The 21,837-nt window shown below is 32.3% G+C and overlaps 1 protein-coding gene and 1 long non-coding RNA gene across 3 annotated transcripts; one reads left to right on the forward strand and one right to left on the reverse strand.

Moving 5' to 3' along the window:
- Positions 1–1,685: 1,685 nt before the first annotated feature.
- Positions 1,686–3,603, forward strand: LOC143081993 (uncharacterized). The gene is made up of 3 exons (XR_012980203.1): positions 1,686–1,796; positions 2,354–2,458; positions 3,486–3,603. It is a non-coding gene; the product is annotated as an uncharacterized LOC143081993 (long non-coding RNA).
- A 2,262-nt stretch (positions 3,604–5,865) lies between these two features.
- Positions 5,866–21,451, reverse strand: LOC143083751 (uncharacterized). Of its 2 annotated transcripts, none has more exons than XM_076260044.1 (4): positions 21,258–21,451; positions 10,523–10,782; positions 7,856–7,981; positions 5,866–6,584 (listed from the first exon to the last, which is right to left on the reverse strand). In XM_076260044.1, the coding sequence occupies exons 1-4, from the start codon at positions 21,271–21,273 to the stop codon at positions 6,420–6,422; spliced, it is 567 nt and encodes a 188-aa protein (XP_076116159.1). In that variant the 5' UTR covers positions 21,274–21,451; the 3' UTR covers positions 5,866–6,419. The 2 variants fall into 2 exon arrangements, with proteins under 2 accessions (XP_076116159.1, XP_076116160.1); XM_076260045.1 differs by lacking the exon at positions 21,258–21,451 and adding an exon at positions 14,174–14,325.
- Positions 21,452–21,837: the final 386 nt, after the last annotated feature.

Here is a 21,837-nt window from a genome sequence, read left to right on the forward strand (position 1 = left end):
ACATGCAGAAAATGGTAAATTGAATATGCATATTTGATACATAAACTATTTTTGTAGAAATCAACCAAAACATTCAGTAACTGGGAATACCTTTAATATTGTCTTTAGAACCAGCAGGTAAAAAAATGAGCAACCAATTTCCTGTGTATTATGCTATTTCAAAGAGAAAAAACAAGTCCATCTGCATGACCTTAACCTTTGGCCTTGAACGTAAAAATGTCAGATCATTACAAGGAGGAACAATATACCAAATGTGGTTAAAATCTTTTGAAGCATATTGGTTTTAGAGTGTCCACAAGGGAGATATTGCCTATTATTACAACTGCCACTGCGACCTTGACCTTTGAACTTTAAAGTCAATAGCGCTTAAGATATTCTTAACGAGTAACACCATACCAAGTTTTGAGCATTTTGGTTCTAGAGTGTCCATAACAATTTTATCTACACGCAACTTACATGTAGTAGGCGAGGAGATAATAAACTAAGTTTTATAAGAATTAGACAAAAAGATCGATTTCCCGCCATGCATGGCAGACTTGTACAGAAACGATATGTTGTCGAAATTCTGTTCGTATCTATTAGACATTGAATGGCCATCGCGCGATCATCGTAATCCATCGTGTAGCCTTCGTAATCCATCGTGTAGCCTTCATGATCCATCGTGTAGGCTTCGGCTGAGATATGAAGCTTAAATATCTGTCTTCGGTTAACCTTCGTATGTCCATCTTTTGCTATCGTATATAATTTCGGCACCATCGTATAGACTTCGTTATTCATCGTACTTGCATCGGTCACTTTTTGGTTTTTTAACGAGATCGGGACCAACTTCGTACGAACTTACAATTTTCGCATTCGGGTGTCCATCGTATATAAAAATCGGGACAGTGTGACGCGGGCATTAATATTATATAGCCAATACTGAACTGTAATTCGCTATTGTGTGATACCTTATCTCTTGGTATAATTTACCGCGTTTCATAGAAGTAACACGTGGGTCGTTCTATATGGAGCAGGAACTGTTTAGCCTTCCGGAGCACTTGTGATCGTTCCGGTTATTAGTTTGGATCCGGTTGCTCGACTTTAGTTTTCTACGCTTTTCAGTATTTTTTTTTTTTTTTTGCCATGGCATGTCTTTATCAGTTTGTTTTCGAATCATGCATTTGGTTGATTAGGGACTTTCCGTTTTGAATTTTCCTCGGAGTTCAGTATTTTTGTGATTTTACTTTTTGGTTTAACCATAGGAATGCAGATTGCCTACAGAAAGCAATGTAGCATCCAACAAAAATAGTTTGTCAGTATAAAAAGTTACCATTTTGATATGTATACTTGATATGTGGCTGACATTTTCGAGTCTTTAGAATACCACATATCAGAAAAAATTGACATCTATAGTGTTGATTAGTTAGCAGAAATGCAGAAATTTACATGATATTATTTTGATCAAGGTTCATTAGATAGTAGAAATGCAAACATTAAAATGATATAATATCGATCAATTAACTTTAGCTGTAACGTAAAAACTGTAAAAATATAAAAATATAAAAATATTGTGTCCATGCTTTGTATTAATATTGGTGAAAAAATGTTATATTTTTGTTTACAACTTACAGGTTTGATATTACTCGTTATTGCTTCCACTGTCCTTGGTAGCTACCAAAATGATAAAAAGAAATCGAGACCATTAACATATAGGCAGTATTGTCGTGACGGAGATTCCATTGATAAGCTATTCCCTGATCCGTTTCCATTTACGTGTAAACCGGGACCAGGAAAAAACGTAGTGTGCCAAACTCTATGTAAGTATATGTAAAGTACTTAAACGATATCCTCACTATTAAGGTAAGGTACTCAAACGATATCTTCACTATTAAGGTAAGGTACTTAAACGATATTCTCACTATTAAGGTAAGGTACTTAAACATGTTAAACGATATCTTCACTATTAAGGTAAAAAAAAAAACTTTCAACAGTTGAAGTTTCGTAGAAGTGAAAATCAAACTAGCTAATTTATCATTTACATAGTATATACCAAGCTGATAAACGGTATACACACTTTTAATCTTAGTATTTATGATGAGTTTATAAAATGCATAATTAGGCAGAAGGAGAGCATTTTAATGCAAAATGAATATGCTTTGTATTAGACCGATACACTAATCCGGATTTAAACGTGTCAGTTCACTGTGATAATCAGTAAGAAACATATAAGAACAACCGTATAATTGAAAAAAAAATGAGTTTTACGGACTGAACACAAATCCTATTTGAAAAAGCATATGTCCTGTCAATGTTTATATGCAAAAAAACAATTCTGTATCGATTTAATCAATCTATCTTCTTTTTTTTCCGGTAGTTTATAATTTGAAAAACTCTTTCAAATGTCCTGGATATGGCTATATAAGTGGATGGGAATATTTAGAAGGATTTGGTCAAAACGTTCGATGTTGTGAGGACAAAAGTAAGTAATACTAAAAACATGTCATTGTTGTAGACAGTATAACGTATGACATGTATGTGATATTGGTGTAATGGAATGAATTGTAATTCTATCAAGTTCTAAAAGCGTTGGATATGTACCGCCAATTTATAAAATGGGCTATGAGCAATGCTATTACACCAGAATAAGATAACAAAAAGCATTTAATTCTTAAATCATAGGATTATTATTATTTTACGAAGCACAGGAATAATTAACATAATCAAATGTCTTCTTGACTGATTGGTTGATTTGTGCTTAATGCTACTTTCTACACATTTGAATATTTCGTGACGGTCATTTCTTTAAGATAGCCATGTTACTTCAGACAACTGCCCACATGTATCCGGGGTTTAATATATAAAATAATTTGTCTTCATGAATGAAATGTTCAACTTCTAATTGTATATCATTATATGGGTTTTGTCTGATATTTGTATTTACTTTGCATTTATTATAATAAGAATAATTGAAATTCATCTTCGATTTTACATAGTCTTTATTCTCAAAGAATTTTAGTGCACCGACCAGTTTTTAATTCAAGACCATGATCACTTATACGGAGTTTAGTAAAATGCAGAAGGACTATTTAATGATGAGTCTGAGAGTTTATCATAAATTAATTCTTAATAAGACTCCATTTTTAACAGCTTTTCTAATAGTTTACGTTTTGTCGGACTTCTTTTATCTAACCAGTTTTCTTTTTGTATTTCTTTTTTCTCACCATTCGGGATGATTTATTTGCTGTCTTAAGAAAAACTGAGATAAGCTTTTCTGTGGTTAAATTAGTTCCATTTTGGCCCTCTGAAAATGTTTTGGTATCATCATGTATAGTGTTATTCATAAAAGTTTCATCACAGAGAACGTAATGATTGTAATTTTCAAAAATACACAAACAGCTCTTGTATTAAATTAACTGTTCAAATATGCTAAAAAAATATCTTCAGCTCTTGTTATGTTTACATGAACAAATAAATATTTGAGCTGTTATAAGTAATATTTTTTGCAGACATAGAGTACACATACAGAGATTGTGATGTACAAGTGGACGACGCGACATCAAACGGGCGGTCGTATAGAGTTAATAAAGGAAAGGTTATCGTTGGTTTTAACAGTGAAGATGGCGGGTTTGTATACTTTTATCTTTACACATGTTTTATAATTGAACTAGATTCATATTGAATGATAAAAAATTGGCAAAGAACTATTCCAATTAACTGATTATTTCCGCTTAGTCTGAAGCAAATGATCTTGGATTAAAGCAGCTATACTGAAATTTCAAAGTTGGTCCATGGATTATGTTTTTGAAATACCTCGCACTACTATCATGACAAATTTGGCACTGATTTTGATCTTGTAAAGATCTATTGATTTTGATATTTTACGGCGGTCATTTTGAAAAAAGCCGCCATATTGAAATTTCAAGGTGGGTCCATAGCTAATATTTTTTTAAACACCCAAAACTACTACCATTCCAAATTTTGTGCTTTTATCATCAAACCCACAATTTGTTCACCGATCTGCCGTACTGTAGTGATCAGTATGATATTAGGCAGCATTATTGTATGACAACATAACCCGGAGTTGTTTTTGTCTCAATCGAATTGTGACTTTCGAACAGCAGTATACTAATGTTGCTTTTACATGTTTTATTAGTCATTATTTCATAAGTACAGACTCCTTCTAAGCCAGCACTCGTCTATCCGTGGCAGTTATTGATCTTTGCTTTCTGATAGTTTTTACTTAAGCACAACGAAGAGTCCAGTATAGTCGAAGTGCGCATATGGCATGCTGTAATTGTTAATTGGTTTCTATGACCAATCAACATGTTTTGATATAGCATTTCAAAAAATTTACCCAGAATGTATTTGGTTCCGACGAGGTGAATAACAACATGCACTACAATGTAGAAGTCATTAATTTTAATTGAAAAATAATAGAATAAAGAAGATGGCTGGTTTTAATACTTTTATTTAAAGAGACAGTAACGATATCAACATTGTTTTAAAAGTTATATTATAAAAATATTCATAACTCTATATAAAGTCTTGGTGAAACAATTACAATGTATAGATTTCCATTTGAGACGAAGCAGGCCCGCTTGCAAGTTTTACCCTAGACAGAACATTTCCAAAAACAAATTTTGAAATTATACATAAACTGAAAAATATATATTTCCATACTTTAATTTCAACGATCGAAACTTCGGACTAATTCCTTTCCGTTCACCCGATTAGAAGCTATTATATTATATAATGAATTTAGTATCATTGTCTTTCATACATTCATGGGTTGTCTCGAATTTGTCGAAGCGTTGTCATTCCTTAATTGTCCTTCAATGAAATTGTAACGTCATATTGCTTTGTAGATACGAAAACAAATAAATTCTATGAAAAATAAACAAATGCTTATCACACAGCTCACTTGAATCCATGACTAAAAGGTTAAATAAAAGTTTAAAACATTCTTAAAGGGGCACTAGCTGCCAAATTCATGATCACCGATTTGTCTCAAGTCCACATGTTTTATTTATAACAATGTAAAATATGTTTCCAAACTATCAAAAGTATAAAATAAACAATGTACAGGACATGGTCTCAAAAAGATGTAGTTTCGTTTCGTGAGAATTTTAGCCAAGACGCCATCTAATTAACTATCGAGTTGACCATATATGACCATATAAACGATGTAAACATAAAAAAACATAGATATGAATAGATTAATCCACACGTGCAATTGGATTTTTAAAAGTCTATTATATTGTATTATAGATTCAAAAACTATGTTTACCGTCGTTTTTAGCTTTATAAGAATGACTTTTTGTGGATCGAATCAATTAATCAAATTATTTACCTTTGTTTCACTTTCAATGTTTACATTTTTTCCTTTTAATAACCGTACACGGACATTGCATGCGTTTTTCTATCTCTTTCTACGGGGTTAAATTGGAGTTCACATGACTACGGGTTGAATAAGGTCGAATTATTCACTTGCAAGTGAATAAGTCATTATCAATGTTTATCAGGTTAATTTTACAAAATTGAACCATTTTAGCTGATAAAAGCTAATTATTATTTCACTTTTTCACTTTCATTAATGATTGAACAAAAAAATCATACTTTTGATTTTTTATATATCTCGTAGCTAGTGCCCCTTTAAAAAATATTAAATGAATAGATGCAAAACCAACGATAATTATTTTTGGGTCTTCAAAATAATCACCTATCAAAAATAACTAAAAAATCTACGACAATCTGAATAACATACATAACACTATAAAAATAAGAAAATATGGTACCATTGATATCTGCAGTAAATATATAGTTAACTGTTTCGGGTAACATTGAAAATCTATTTATATTGAATAAAATTTATAATAAACAAGTAGCTACTAGTATCACAGATCACCTTTAATAATATAAACATGTTTTGTAAAATGTATACACTTTTTCAAAAGAACAGGTGTGATGTGAAGAAATTCAAACAAAACCTGACAAAAAGGAGACATCTTTAAATATTGATGGACAACGTAAAGTTTTGAAACAAAAGGCAAAAATTAACAACCACAAATACTAACATTTTACCTTTATAATTACCTAGATATTTAACTTTCAGTGGAATTTAAGCGAAGTGTATTTACGTATGCATTTCAACAGTATAAATTATTATAGATCACATTTGAACTGATTATAATGCCTATATAATGTTTTTCTTGCAGTACGAGATGCTCTTTTTAAAAAAGTGGTAAAAAACAGTCTTGGAGACCAGATTATAGTAAACACTTTAGTACTGGTACATGTATCTGCAACTATAATTACAATTATTCAAGAAATATATACTTGATGACTGTAATGGCATGTTTCTTGTGAAGACATAATTGTATATTAACAAAATAACACGTGGCACTTTAGAACTTTGATATTGAAGGTCGAATGTAACGTCATTAGTAGCCGCTGCTGTAGTATGACGAATACGCAACCACTCGTACCACAATAACTATGACGTAAACAATTATTCCCGTCACAAACGCAGCAATGACAAAATTTCTGGCATTTCTAGCTTTTGTTTCTGCGAAGGCATAATCGCCGTCGTTTGCTGCTCTGTTTGCCTACAATGAAAATAACAAAGGTTAGCAAAGATTTGGTCAACGAAAATAGAATATACGATAAAGGTAAGCGTAGATTAAGTCGACGAAAAACAAAATATCATATTCAACAAACATTCTGTATACCAATTATAAATTCCTCCAAGCATGGCGAATAAATTGTAAAAAACTGATTAGTTAAGGGAAAGTCCAAGGACCATAACGCTGCACAAAATCATCAAAACGGAACAAAATTCGAACTTGATTTGTAACTTGTCCTAATAAAACAATGTAGCAAATATTAAACCAATGTTTTTAAACATGAAGAAAAAAGTGTGGAAAACTAATTTCCCGGACGAACGAAGTCAACTTCGATAGAAAGAGACTCACAAAGGTGAACGAAAATAACTTATACTAGAAACATGAGAAAGGTAAGCTTAGTCAACGAAAATAACTTATACGAGAAACATGAGAAAGGTGAGCTTAGAACTAGTCAACGAAAATAACGTATACGAGAAACACGAGAAAGGTAAGCTTAGAACTAGTCAACGAAAATAACTTATACAAGAAACATGAGAAAGGTAAGCTTAAAACTAGTCAAAGAAAATAACTTATACGAGAAACATGAGACAGGTAAGCTTAGAACTAGTCAAAGAAAATAACATACACGGTAAAGGAAAGCATAGATTTAGTCAAGGAAAATTGACATGACTCTTTTTGTTTGCACGGAGCTATTCGTGTATGGTTTAGAAATTGTTGTCACATGTTTTGATTTCTTTGGTTTTTACTACCATACAGGGTAAAATATTTTGTCCAATATCACCTACTTATTTTTTCATATAAGACGTCTATAGTCATTTACCAAAATTAAGGCAGATTCTAGATTTTTCTTATTCCGATATGTGATTTGAGGCCCATGCTATATATAAGGTAAAAGTAATATGGATCATATCCGTGATCATCAGTTTCACAGATATCGCATAAAGTCTTTGTCATTGCTTTTTCTATACTTATTTATTATAATCATCCGTCATAATACATAGAATCGTACCAAATATGCACATTTATTTTTAAAAAATTAAGTTAAAAGTAATATGACAAAAAAACCGAACCCCATGGAAAATTCCAAATGAAAAGTCCTTTATCGAATGAAAAAATCAAATGTTCAAACACATCAAAAGAGTGAAAACAACTGTACTATATCTGACTTGATACAGGCTTTCCGTATGTAGATTGTGGTTATTTTTATTTATAGATATAAAAAGATGTTGTATGAGTGCTTATTGAATACTTACATCGTTTGCCGCTATAAGTGCACATATTCCAATAGGCCAAAAGCATAAACATGCAAAAATGGCGGGAATCAACCAATTAGTTGGTCTTACGCCATGAACGACCATTTGCTGTGGCTGGTTTGTAACCTGAAGAATAAACGTTGAAACTATATTCCAATATCATTAAATTTCATCAGTATTACATAACTTTAATATTCAACTGCAAAATAAAAGGTAAAGTTGTACGATAAGCTAATGACAATTAATCGTTTTGGGAGGCATGGTCCCCGTCCCAAAAACAATTAATCGTTTTGGGAGGCATGGTCCCCGTCCCAAAAACAAAATTTGTGTATCAGTGTTTTATTCTGTTATCTCTGTATGACAGCTGTTTTGACTGTTGGCCTTAGGTGTCATCTGTTTTCTCTGTACGCAAAGTTTTTTTTCTGATATCGCCATATGACATGTGTTTTGATTGCTGCATCTGTTTGGTAGAGTTTTTACCAGTTACATTGTATCTTTACAATGTGATGTTTTCTGCAAGTTTTTATCTATTGCCCGAGTGTTGTAGAGGTTTAGTATGTTGTCTCTTCATTGTTGTACCTGTTGCCTTTGAAAACACAGAGTCACTGGTCTCAATCGAGTCAATAAATCAATATTATTCAGATATTGTAATGTTATTATATTCATTGTACGGGTTTTGTGATATTGTATATAATATACTATCTGGATAACACTGATTTGCCTGTACCTTCTTTCTTGGAAATGCACTTGCTATCCGAATAACTCTGTTGTGTATGTAGATATAGGAAGATGTGGTATAAGTGTTAATGAGACAACTCTCCATCCAAATAACAATTTATTAAAGTAAACCATTATAGGTCAATGTACGGCCTTCAACACGGAACCGAACAACAAGCTATAAAGGGCCCAAAAATTACTAGTGTAAAACCATTCAAACGGGAAAACCAACGGCCTAATAAATGCTTACTTTGGTGATTGACGGGATTAGTTCCCTTAGTAAATGCAGTAGATCCACATTTGTACTTAGTTAGTCGTAAGCGGTTGAGATAGGGAAGTACTTCTTAATATCAGTCGGGTTGGACATTGCTTTGTACCATTGAGTTCTCGGGTTGGAGTTCCGAAGGAGACACAGTGATTGTGTAATGAAAATCATGCTCAACGGTGAGATTTAGCGTCCATCAATACAAAAAACCTGGTGAGAATAATTACCTAGTAACTTTGGGAACTGTTGTCGTATATCATCATTATCTTAAAATTACTTTAGAGATAGGGAAATGTGATTGCATTGCTTCCCTTAGCGATATGTAGTATATATAGTTACTTAGCTAGCCTAAGCAGTTGGGCCAAAGAAGTACTTATTTAGTTCAGTCGTTAGAGCACTGCATTGTTACACAGATATCCCGGGTTTGATTTCGTGGGCTAGACGGTGATTTTGTATCGAGAAACATTTTCACAGTTCTTTGACAATTACACTAATTTCATACATTGTATTAGCAATTCCTTTAATAGCTAATATGCATCGTGTCACGCATTTATACAAAACGTTTAAATTCGAAAATTTGAAGGCCAACAATACCTTTATACTAAAGACGTTTTATGATCACTGACGTAGATGTTAATAACTAAAGGTAGGCGTCCTAAGCTCGTAAATGTATTGAGTTAATCGACATCTTTAAACCAATATCATCACTAGTATATCATACTAGGTTACTTGTATTATATGAGAAGGTTATTTCGGAAGGGTTGTCCTTTTCACTCAAAGAAATAAGACGGAAAGCGCAATTAAAAAGCAAGTGACTAGAATCATTTTCATCACAGCGTGGACAACTGCAATACTTATGTTGGTAATAATATACTGAATCATGTAACTTTAACTTGTTTGGTGTCGGCTATCGATAACAGTCATTATCGGTCGTCCCTCCGTCTATATCACTCTGTTCAGCTCTTAATATTATTCCGTATCATGTCTTTGTGACGTCAAATACGTTGACCCGGCCTTAATAACTTTGACCCGGACATATCAGCGACGTCATAATGTTTGAACCGACATAATAACTTTGACCCGAACTTATCAAGTCATCTTTTGTGTGCTGGTGAAACAAAGAAAACACTTCTGAAACACGCAAATATAGCCCGATAAATCGATTATCAGATTATCTGCATATTGATATTGTAAAATATCAGCTGCTTGACATTATATGAAGGCTTTTTGATCTCGTTCGCTACGCTTACTCGACAAAAAGCTTCATATTATGTCTCGCAGCTGATATTTTACGATATCAACATGCAGATAACCTGATAATCGGTACTTTTACGCTCACTCAGTGTGTCAAATAGGGATTTAATTAGAATAAAAGAGTAACATACATACAGGTGCACTAGAAGAAGCGAAAAAAAGTTTAAGTATTCAACATTTAATTCAATACACAAGGTTTAGTTCTCTGCTAGTTATTCGTATTATTTGATTTATGTGTTTAGGACCTTTGGCGACCTAATAGTTAAAATGTCTATATCACGTGCGATATGACAAGTGAGCGTTACTGCAGACAAACGTTCACCTAATCTAACCCAGTCAATTGATAACCTGAGGGCGCACGCCACGAAATGGTCTTGTCCGAGCTGTTATGAAAATGGTTCTATATACCACTGATAATGACTTATACTTACTATAACAGTTGATTGTTGTTGTTGTTGTTGCATGCCGTAACCTTGTGGTGAACTGTAACCTTGCGGGGGACCATATCCTTGTTGTGGTTGGCCATAACCTTTTGGTGGCTCGCCGTAACCTTGTGGTGGCTGACCGTATCCTTGTTGTGGCTGGCCATAGCCTTGTGGTGGTTGTGTTACAGGTTGGCCATATCCTTGAGCAGGTGGGTAGGGTTGTCCGTAATTCTGCTGTGGGTTGTTCGGATAAGGTGGGGGTTGTTCTGAAATTTAAAAACAAACGAGTGCAGCACATACAATCAGGAAATGAACCACATTTTATCTGAAAAATAAAATTCGTACTTCGTTCTTTCTTTTCTTATATAATTAGGGTAAAATATGAAATAATTTATATTCGGTTATGGACCAACATTCAGATGGGCATGGCTTTATTTGCTGGTGTAGTTAAACTATGTTATCCACATGAAACCAGGTAAATATTTCAGAACAATAAATCCATGTCAATGTATCTGTGTTGATCAAAGACAGTTCGTTTGCAGCTGAATCGATTTAGCCCTGTGTTATCAAAACATTAGAAGCTATAAGGAAATAAAATTATCTTATTGATACACTTTATAGTCTACTAGGATAAAAACGAGCAGAAATATATAAACACAATAGTCACAGGCACTTGACTTACAGCATATCTGCTATGTAACCCTTACTGGAAAATCCCTTAAAACGAGACTAAAGTTTAGACACCTAAATACGTAACAACCAAACACCAGTGCACGAAATACCCCTAAATACATCTTATACTAAGATCATAGTAGACACCTCTCCATATGAAACTACATGTATCATATATCACGGTAATAGATGTTCGTAAATACATTTTTGATCATCTAGATACTGACACACCCAAAATAAGTAGAGATTTCATAAACTCTTTAGTTAAAATAAAATGTAAATATGTTTTGCACTTGACAATCTGTGTATTACATAATTTTACATTTGTATGTATAATAGGAAAGTCCAGTTAATTTTAAGATTACCAATTGACTGTGCACGATTTTATAGGAGTTTATAATCAATACTTCCCCAATCTAATAAATGTGATGTAGTTAAAGAGACTCATTTAGAAATTTAATCAAATGGAATTTTCTTTATCAAATCTATAAACCTAAGAAATTTGGCCTATTTAACTTGTTACTGAATACATGTATGAAATTAGTGTTTTACATCCCGATACAAGGTTCGAAATAATAAGTTAGGGTTCTACATTGACCTTTATAATAGTACTATGCGAACGATGCTAAATAAGATTTTTTTAAACTGAGAATGGAAATGGGGAATGTGTCAAGAATGGAAATGAGGAATGTGTCATAGAGACAACAACCCGACCATAGAACAGACAACAGCAGAAGTTCACCAATAGGTCTTCAATGCAGCTAGAAACTCCCGCACCTGGAGGCGTCCTTCAGCTGGTCCCTAAACAAATATATTATATATATACTAGTTCAGTGATAATGCACGTCATACTAAACTCCAAATTACGTATATACACAAGAAACTAAAATCAAAAATCATACAAGACAAACAAAGGCCAGAGGCTCCTGGCTTGGGACAGGTTTGCAACTTTACCAGACCGTCTGTTAATTTAGGCGCGTAGCTACGTTTACGTCAAAACGCCCGGGCGTACACTTGAATTTTGGTTAAAAAAAATATTTTAATCTCAATAAACTAAAAAGAACTGGTTAAAATTATAAAAGCCTTGTAAATTCATCAATGGCTTGTATAATTGCGAATAAAAGTGACGAAATTTACTTTTCAATCAAAAGGTATCGTATTATACATTTGTCCATCTGCTTTCAAAGTCTGAATGCACTGTGAATTGTACTTACTTTTCCTTTGTTGAAAGCTACTCATTATCTGTTGAGATTTGCATTTTTGACGAGCCTGCAACATTTCAGTCGCGAAAGCGAGACAAAGCGATCCTAGATTCCGTTGGCGGCGTCAACATTTAGGTTCAGCATGTTGTGAAGTTTTTTTCAAATATCAATAACTTTGTCAAACATTCATGGATTTTTACGAAAGTTGGACATATATTGAATTTTCTCGTATTTACTGATAAAAGGAAGTTGTTTTTGCAGTTATATAACAAGTAGATAAAGTCTGGGGTTAGTTTGTTACACATCAATTAATTTGTCAAACCTTCTTCGAATTTTATTAAACTTTAGCAGAAGCTTTTTTATGATTTTAAATGTCTGAAGCAAATTTTTATAAGAATTTTGTTTTCATTTTTCAGTTGATGGACTTATTTTTTCGCGATTAACAGACGGTCTGGTTTTGTAAACCTTCATAGATGGTCATGAAACTTTGACAGAAGAAGATCAAGAAAAAATATCTAAGGAAAATGTTTATTTTTTTTAAATCTTGTAATGGACTGATAAATAGATTTTTTTTGCGGGAAGTTGTCCTAGACGAGAACCAGAATTCCACGGAAACCTTTGCGAATTTTCATAATTCACCTGAAAATCTATTAAAGTTAATTATTTCATGTCCACTAAAGAAATTTGCACATAAAAAGAGGTCTTGGTTGAGTGATTGCTTTACCCCATGGCTCCTTTCAAACATATTTTAAAGTAACTGGTTTGGTCATTTTCTCTGAAACCAATAACCTTTATATCTCAAATCAACAAAATGAATATATTAAACACAAAAGATAAACAAATTAGACTCTAAGTATGTTGCTATTGATGAGTTTTCAATTACATAAATGGTATCCTATTCTTGATAACTCGTTAACTTCAGGGGGCTTCGCCCCTCGAACCCAATACCAACAGAACAGGTTGATATTTCAAAGTATCAATATTGTTGCGAACAGGCAACAATGAATGGTTCAACCAATTTTAACAAAAATTTAAAATTTTTGGTAAAACTATGAAATCTATGCTAAACCTATGATTGTTTACATATTACACATTGTGACTTCGATGGAGAGTGTCTCATTGGCACTCATATAACATTTTCTTACTTATATAAACGATTTTCAAGGTTTTACTTTACCCTTAAGTTATCACACCTTATTTGAATCGCAGTTGTTTTCTCCTTAAAAAAAAAACTTTGAGCGACTTACGAAGAGACTAACGATTTAACTATAAAGTCTTTATTTAAACTGACAATGGGTACCTCGTATCAACGAATCAGGTAACTGCTTTTTCTCACCTACGATTTTTGTTTAGATAGAAAAAAAAGCGAAAATTTAAAAGATCTTGATTTCTTATCAATTTTTTAATCATAAAGAAACACAGCTCAATAACAATTGACCTCATTAAACTAAATACTTCATACTAAAGTATATTCACATCCTATAATGCTTGTAATTTACTTTATTTATTTGTGTATTGTGTATTTTCACTAAGAAAAAAAATAATAATCATTGCCTGATATTTATGTATAGTGACTGACAAGAGCCCATGATTGGTAAACATGGTAAATAAAATGTCTCATGTACATGTACGACATCTATAGCTAGTTATACCAAGAAACGTTGACAAAGAACCATCATTACACATGTTACAAAAACTAAACCACAAAACACACTATTTTTCCGATACGTAGATATTTCAGTGTCAATAAAATAGAAATCCTCGTTTTACATATTTTCCTTACCTTGCCCTTTTTCCATCTGATCAAATCAAAGATTTTTTTCTAAATGGTTATAAATATATGATACATGATGAGGATTGTTATTGATAAATTTATAACTGTGTCACGTGAAATTTTTATGACGCACGCACACAATCTTAAGCGGATACATTTCAAAATAGTACAACCATGTTTGAAATATAACTGTATCATGTGCATTTTAAACAAAGATAAATAATAATAAATATTCAAGTTATAATAAAGATTAAATAATCCATCTGATTACTGTAACAGGTTATAATTTGAAAATCGACTTTGGAACATGTTGTAGTCAAAAAATTATTTAATTTGACATAGAATGAAAGACAGTGATTGATGAAGCTGACTGTATAGTAGCTTTCGAAAAAAAAAATCTGGGATATGTACTGTATTATCATATGTCAGAGGTTCTGTCGTATTCAATACATTGTTTGATTAACAAGGTTTCTAAGTCTCTGCATGTGGTCTCATAATTGCATGATCGCTTCGATTGCAGATATCTAGAACCTAGTCGAGCGTCTGCATCGAGTGGTGAAGGTTCTGTCAATTCCTAACTTGGTGTAACAAAACGTCGAACGTTTCTGTTACCTCCCAACCAACCAATCAAGATCAACGTGTCCAATTGAATGCATACATGTATTATGCAAGTCGCTAACAAGTTATTTTCATTATTTTGAAAATGTATATAACACAGAAAAGAGATGAATGAATACATGGACGCTACATGTAATGTATTGAAAACATTGTATATAAAAAATATATCAATTCACCTTCAAAGGAGTAGGCGACACTGTGGGGGAAATTATCAACTTAAATCAATGGTATATGAGCAGTCCTACATTTGATAAATTTTAATATTAAATCTTGATATCAATGTGTAAACATGTACATTTGTACCTTTAAAAGTGGTTTGAACATAAAAACATGTGGAGATAAAAACAGGTAAACTAAAATATGATGACATTTAATTTCTCATTTTCCAAGACCTTTTTGTAAGAAATGGTTATGTATAGACTTGCTGACACACAATCAACTGCATTTTTTTTTAAATAATATAAAACCATAAACATTCAATTAATTAAAATAATGATTATTGATTAGAATTAACCAGATCAGGACGAGTGTACCCGAAAGATAACTGTAGATTAAGGAATTTATGAGAGATTCTTTGTTTTTCAACTTCAAAATAACTTTCTTTTTATCTTTTCCACATGTGTGCGGAGACGTTACAGAGGCGGATCCGGGGGGGGGGGGGGGGGTCCGGGGGTTGGAACCCCCTTTTTTTTGGCCGCTCAATGCATTTGAATGGGGACATATAGTTGGACCCCTCCTTTTTGTCCTGGGTTGGGAACCCCCCTTTTTAAAATGGCTGGATCCGTCCCTGCGTTATCCAGCTTGCTTTCAACTTTCAAGCGTAAAATTATAAGGAAGGAGGAAAAGACCAGTAAAAGAACAGTAAACAAATAATCGGGTTTTCTTCGTATATGATCTCACCAAAATGATTCACATTGTTTGTGGCTCGCGGCTGATATTTTACGATATCAATTTTTAGAAACCCCGATTCCTATACGCCTCGCGTATGACGACTGTCACTAATGTTTATCTCTGTACGTCAAATAAGCCTCGCAAGAGTTAGAAACCCCCTTTTAAAAATGGCTGTGACCGTCCCTTATGCTTAAGTTCCAAGTGATTGTCCAAAATCCCGCCATCTGATCTTGATTTATCGCTATCGACCAACACAACACCTTGCAGAACCTTCTTATTGATAATTTGTTCGTCCTAACTACACATTAATTTTGGCCAACTAAATTAGACTAAACTCAAATATGCATTTTGCCGTTCAGACAGACTGGAGCCATCATTTAATCAAATTTGTAATTCAGTACAATACAATAATCTCATATACATATGCAAACATCATATATATCACGGTAATAGTATCTATACTTAAGTAATTTAACACACAACTTTGTGAACCAAAAAATAAACTTCCGGCAACAATAGTAATAAATATCTATTAACTTTCAAGAACATTCTTAATGTTAAATATCATATTATGAATACCCGTCATAAACGGACACTCGCCACCCAGGAAAAACCAACTTAAAAAGCTTGGAAACCTGCGTCACGGAGCAATGCAAGAACCGTTTCTGGGTAATGATGCCGTACTCCATGATCATGTTTACACACACTCTACATAAGGGCCTGGGTGGTGTTTACAGGATAGAAAATAACGAGCAAAACCTCGACAGTAACGGGCAAAAAGTTAATTTAAAAGACCAGTGAATATATAGGCAAACTTAAAAGCTAAGAGAGAATAAGTTGGTGCTAAAATGTATAGAAAATAATGGGAAACTAAATAAGGAATAGATAAATTAATAGAGGAAAGAATAAAGAAAAATGGGACCCCAATTGCAACCCAAACCCTAATACGTCGTCTAGGGTCTATATATATATCACTTTACACTGGAGATTTAATTTACTCTACTAACTTAAAATTAACACCGTTAAAATTACAATCTACACAAATGAGCAGATATAAATGTGTTTTTTATAATGCGCAGTTTCTCCTATTCAAATTACTGACCAAAAATATGACATAATTCTTTATTCTTTGATGAATGTTCAAATCCGTCACGTGTCTTACGTTTGTTTAAATCTTGAATTACATCTCAGGGTTGGGCTATGGTATTCTAGTTAAACTATATAGAAGTAGATTCCTCGATAGTCCCTTCACTTTAGAAGGTTATACACATATGCATGCAAGATGAGACACGAAATTTTTATCTTGATTCAGAATGAATAAAATAACAACATCAGCTTTACGAAGCTTGACTGAATTAAAGTCATATTATTAACCGATCATTCACTGAAATATGAATGTAGAGAATAACCATTAAATAACGACAATGTAAGTGTCTTTAGTCGTCTACAAATATGCGTTACTATCATTAGATCTTATAATTATTTTAAATAAGATATAAGTAATATGTTAATTAGGATCGCCAAGTTAAATTCACTCTTATATACTTATTTGCGATACATTATTAGGGAATGATGGGGTTCCACAAAATGTGAATTTTAAGAAAAATTACAACAAATGACACGAAATTTCTAGAAATTATTGATGTGTTAACTAGACCAATGCAGTCACAAATCATTAACCTCAACAACAAAAATGTGTAAACGGATATGAATGCATTTAAAGTAAATAGTGTATCATAACACGACGCTGTATGTAGTATTTAAATTTTAAATTCAAAATATAACCAGCTACAAATGTATATATACAGTGGATAAATGACATTTCTTTTTCTGGTTTCAATTAAAAACTGCGGTTTTACTAATGATATTCCAAATTGAATTCAAAGGAACTTTTATGATATACATGTATTTGTCACTTCGGTTTTAAAAAAATAAGGCGAAAGGTACCAAAATGATATTCTCAATGAGTTTGAGCCGAAAACCAACTGACAAATAATGCCATGACAAGAAACGTTAAACAATGAAAAGACAAACACAAATCCACGAAACACGACCTAGCAAACCAAAGTCTTGGCAACCGGAAACCAATGAAAAAACAAGAATTGTGCATGATTGCTTGAAAATGAAAAAATTGAATTGTACATTTTAAATGTGGAACGATTTGATCAAATTTCTTTAAGTATTTAGATCAAGGCTTTATTATTCCGAGACACCCCCATCCCCGTAGTCATGGTTGCATTAGAAACCCTGAATATAATTGAAACTGAATATTATTGGTTTGACACAATATGAGATGCAACTCAATCGTTAGTCGGGCTCATTTACTATTAATTGAAACTGCCCATTATAACTGCATGAAAGAAGGTGGTAATGCATGGTCAGCTGCAAATAGAATATGGAACAACAGCGTGCTTGTTTGTTTTTTTATCAATGATTTATCGTCCCTGATGATATTTCTAACAGTAATTCAATTCTAATTAAAGTGGAAAACGTAACATAAAAACTTTTTTTTTAAATATCAAACTGCTGATATAATATTATCCTCTTTTCTTCATTTTTGACTTCTGAAAATGAGAATTATCAGAGACGTTTTATGATCAATCGTCAACATGAAGGCTGGTAAAAGAGGAACTGGACATTATTACCCTGCCGGAGTACATGAGATCAACGCCAATGTTTTTGTAAGGTCTTATTTTGTAAAACCTCTAAGAATTCAACAACATGTTAAAATATTCTTCAATTATTTCTGTCTAAATGAAAACAGAAAAAAATGCTTCTACATTACACTATGTAAGATTACTGATTTGGACTTTTTTTTATCACCGATGTAAGTTATCTGGGGATATGAACATACATGCAGATATCTATTTAAATTAATATCATTGTTAAACAAACAATAAGTCGTACAGGTCTATTACTTGTTACCCAGTCTTTATCTTCCTCGTCTGGCAGGTCAAAGCTTTCAAAACGTTTATCATAAAAGTATACACCCTTAACCTTTACATATGGAGCATTCTTGGTGTATAAGTTTTTAAAAACAAATTCCTTGCAAAAGAGCATGCTAAAAGTCCGATGATCCTTTTTCATATAACGTGTTGTTTTCATTTTTCTCAGCAGTTTAAATAACAGAAAAAAATTGCTTCTACATTGTACTTTGATGGATTACTGATTTTGGCCTACAGTATTCCCGATGTAAGTTATCTGGGGATATCAACGTAAATAAATATTTCAAATAATATCAAGGATAAACAAACAGTAAAGTCGTACAGGTCTGTTACTTGTTACCCAGTCTTTAACTTCCTCGTCTGGCAGGTCGAAACTTTCAAAGAGTTATCATTTGCACACTTAACTCTTTACACACGCAGCATTCTTAGTGATTAAGATTTTCCTTGCAAAAGATCATGATAAAAAGGTCAGATGGTCCTTTCTCCTGGATTTCTTCGTCAACACACATTGGAAACAATCCTTTGTTCGACATTATTCTAAAATGTTGGTGAAGATATTAAGAACATAAATATTGCTCTCCCTTGCTATATTGATATAAACCTAGATAAAGATAGTCAAATGATTATGTTATGCCAAGTTAGGGGCATTATGTTTTTTGTTCTGTCTGTCCGTTCGTCCGTTCGTCCCGCTTCAGGATATCGTTTTTGGTAAAGGTAGTTTTTATTGAAGTTGACATCCAATCAATTTGAAACTTGGAACACGTGTTCCCTCTGATATAATCTTTCTAATTTATATGACAAATTAGAATGTAAAACAAGTTTAATTTAATTTTAAATTTATCAAAAAGTACCTAATGAAGGCTTTCATTCTGAAAATATTTTAGGTACTACGAATTGAAAGTTCCTTCATAACATAAGTTCATAATGATAGAAATGTTCTGTATTTTTGTTGCACTGGATCAAACTCCTTACGCAAAAGAACATAGATTATGATATGTGTTCAAACAGGAACAATATGGTATTTTTTATAAAAAGTTTTCAATGTAACTTCTGTCAGGCAGAACAAATATATTTAACAGAGATAGGTAAAGGAAGTAACTAAAAGTTGAACACACAAAATGTGTTTGACATTAGCGTGTGAAAATTTTTCCATAATATATATACGTAGCAGCGTAAAATATAACTATATATATATATATAGCCTTTTAAAGACTACATGTATATGACGATCAATATAATTATTAAATTACAAGATATAATGGGGCTATTATACATTCTGATTTTATTAACTACAGTACACAATAACATTTTTTGCAATTTGTCAACCTGGTACAATTTGAATATAAACAAGAAAATCAATACCGGATTTCTGATACTACATGTACTAGGGGTGTGACCTCATTTAAGGATAAGCACTTCCTCCTTTCGATAGGTAAATACGTTTGAAGGGTTAGGTGAAATTTGCGGTATTTCCTTAATTCGTAGTTAAATTTTTCGAAAGAACATCCTTCTGAATAAAATTCTTTTATGTCCAATTCAAATGTCAACTCTTTCGGTATTTCCATGATGGTTAGCCTGAGAATATCCTATTAAAATCTTTTTGTTCTTAGAGTCAAGGTCAAAGAATTTACAGATATGAAATCGAAAATCTGGATTGCCACCAAACACAGAGCAACAATATCGTTGATTTTAATCATGATATATATATGAATGTTTATATTCAAGACAAAAAGTATGTAAAACAAAATAATTAAAAGAATTCTATTTGTTATTCAAATATGACTGAGAATGTGCAAAGCTTACAGACAGTTATCAGTGTTATAAAAAAGCATATAAATTAATGTTTTGAAATATTAAACATAATTATACATATACTGAATTATAAGCTGCGTCGGATAGAATGAGAAATTCAATGTAAAAGTAAAATAGCCCCATTATATCTTTTAATTTATTAACAAACAACCAAAAGAACATAGCAAGCAATTTGATCAAAGGTTTGCCTTGTATGCTTTTATATAAGAGCTGTAACAGATGTGTTGATATTGATATGCATAAAGTCGATTTCTCTTTGACGCAGTTCAATTAAACTGATAGCATGGCAAATATTGTCCTCGAATAAAATATTCCAGCTAATCCTGCAATCTGGTTGTTTATGTGGACAGTGTATAGAAGACAAGAGCCGATGTATACCCTCTAAACAAAACCGAATATCAAAATTGTGATTAATATTGAAATGTCGTTATTTTCTTTCTTTGTACAATGAAATCAATGTTGAATTACTGTTATCTTGGTCAAAAAGGTCACGTATACCAGAGAATAAAAACAAATAATCCTTTTCGTTAATTTTCAGCACTGATTTGACAATGACAATTAATTTATATGATATACATGATTGTATGTGTCAAATGTTAAAATATGTTGTTGTAAAACAAAAACTTGCAAAGCTTGTTCGTGATTCTTTTAACAATAACGTTTTTCTTATCTTGCAATGTAATATTTGACATGGAGAGCGAAATATGAATGTGAAAATGACATCGATTTCTTTAAAAGATGTTGACAAACTAGAACAACAATCAGATGATTGAATTTCATCAATAATCAATAAGATATATATTATTATGTTTTGTACATTGCCTTACCTTGTCCTTTTTCCATCTTTTATTTGTGAAAATATTTCAGAGACTGTTTATTTCAAAATAGTGTGTTTACCTGTGTAATATACTATCAGGTAAATTCTCTGACGAACTGTGAAGATAACGGAATTGATTTGTGAGGAGCGTCACTCAATTAGATATTACAAATGTGTTTTAGAATATATATTGACAATAATAAAAATCGTTTAAGTATAATGACATATATACATATAATTGATCATATATCCTGTTTCATTTGGGGGTAAATAAGGTCATGAATTTCTCTTTTTATTAATCAGTTGTGTCATCTTAAAGTCATATGAAACGAGTGAGTGGTGAAAAATAATGTTTTTCCAATTCTTGAACCAATGCATGTATATATCACAAACTAAGTCCTCTGTGCACGATTTTATCATTATTTACGCAAATATATCGTATAATCTTCAATTTTTTTTTCTCTCTGTCTGTTATGATTTAACAAATATGGCTGCTCATTAAATGCCGTGTTTTGAAGCCGAAGTTTACCGATTGTCACCTTATAGTAAATAAATAACAAAAAGCATGGGTATTGAGCACGTGTTTATTA

The sequence above is a fragment of the Mytilus galloprovincialis genome, chromosome 7, assembly GCF_965363235.1.
Source record: "Mytilus galloprovincialis chromosome 7, xbMytGall1.hap1.1, whole genome shotgun sequence".
In the NCBI taxonomy this organism is placed as follows: Eukaryota; Metazoa; Mollusca; class Bivalvia; order Mytilida; family Mytilidae; genus Mytilus; species Mytilus galloprovincialis.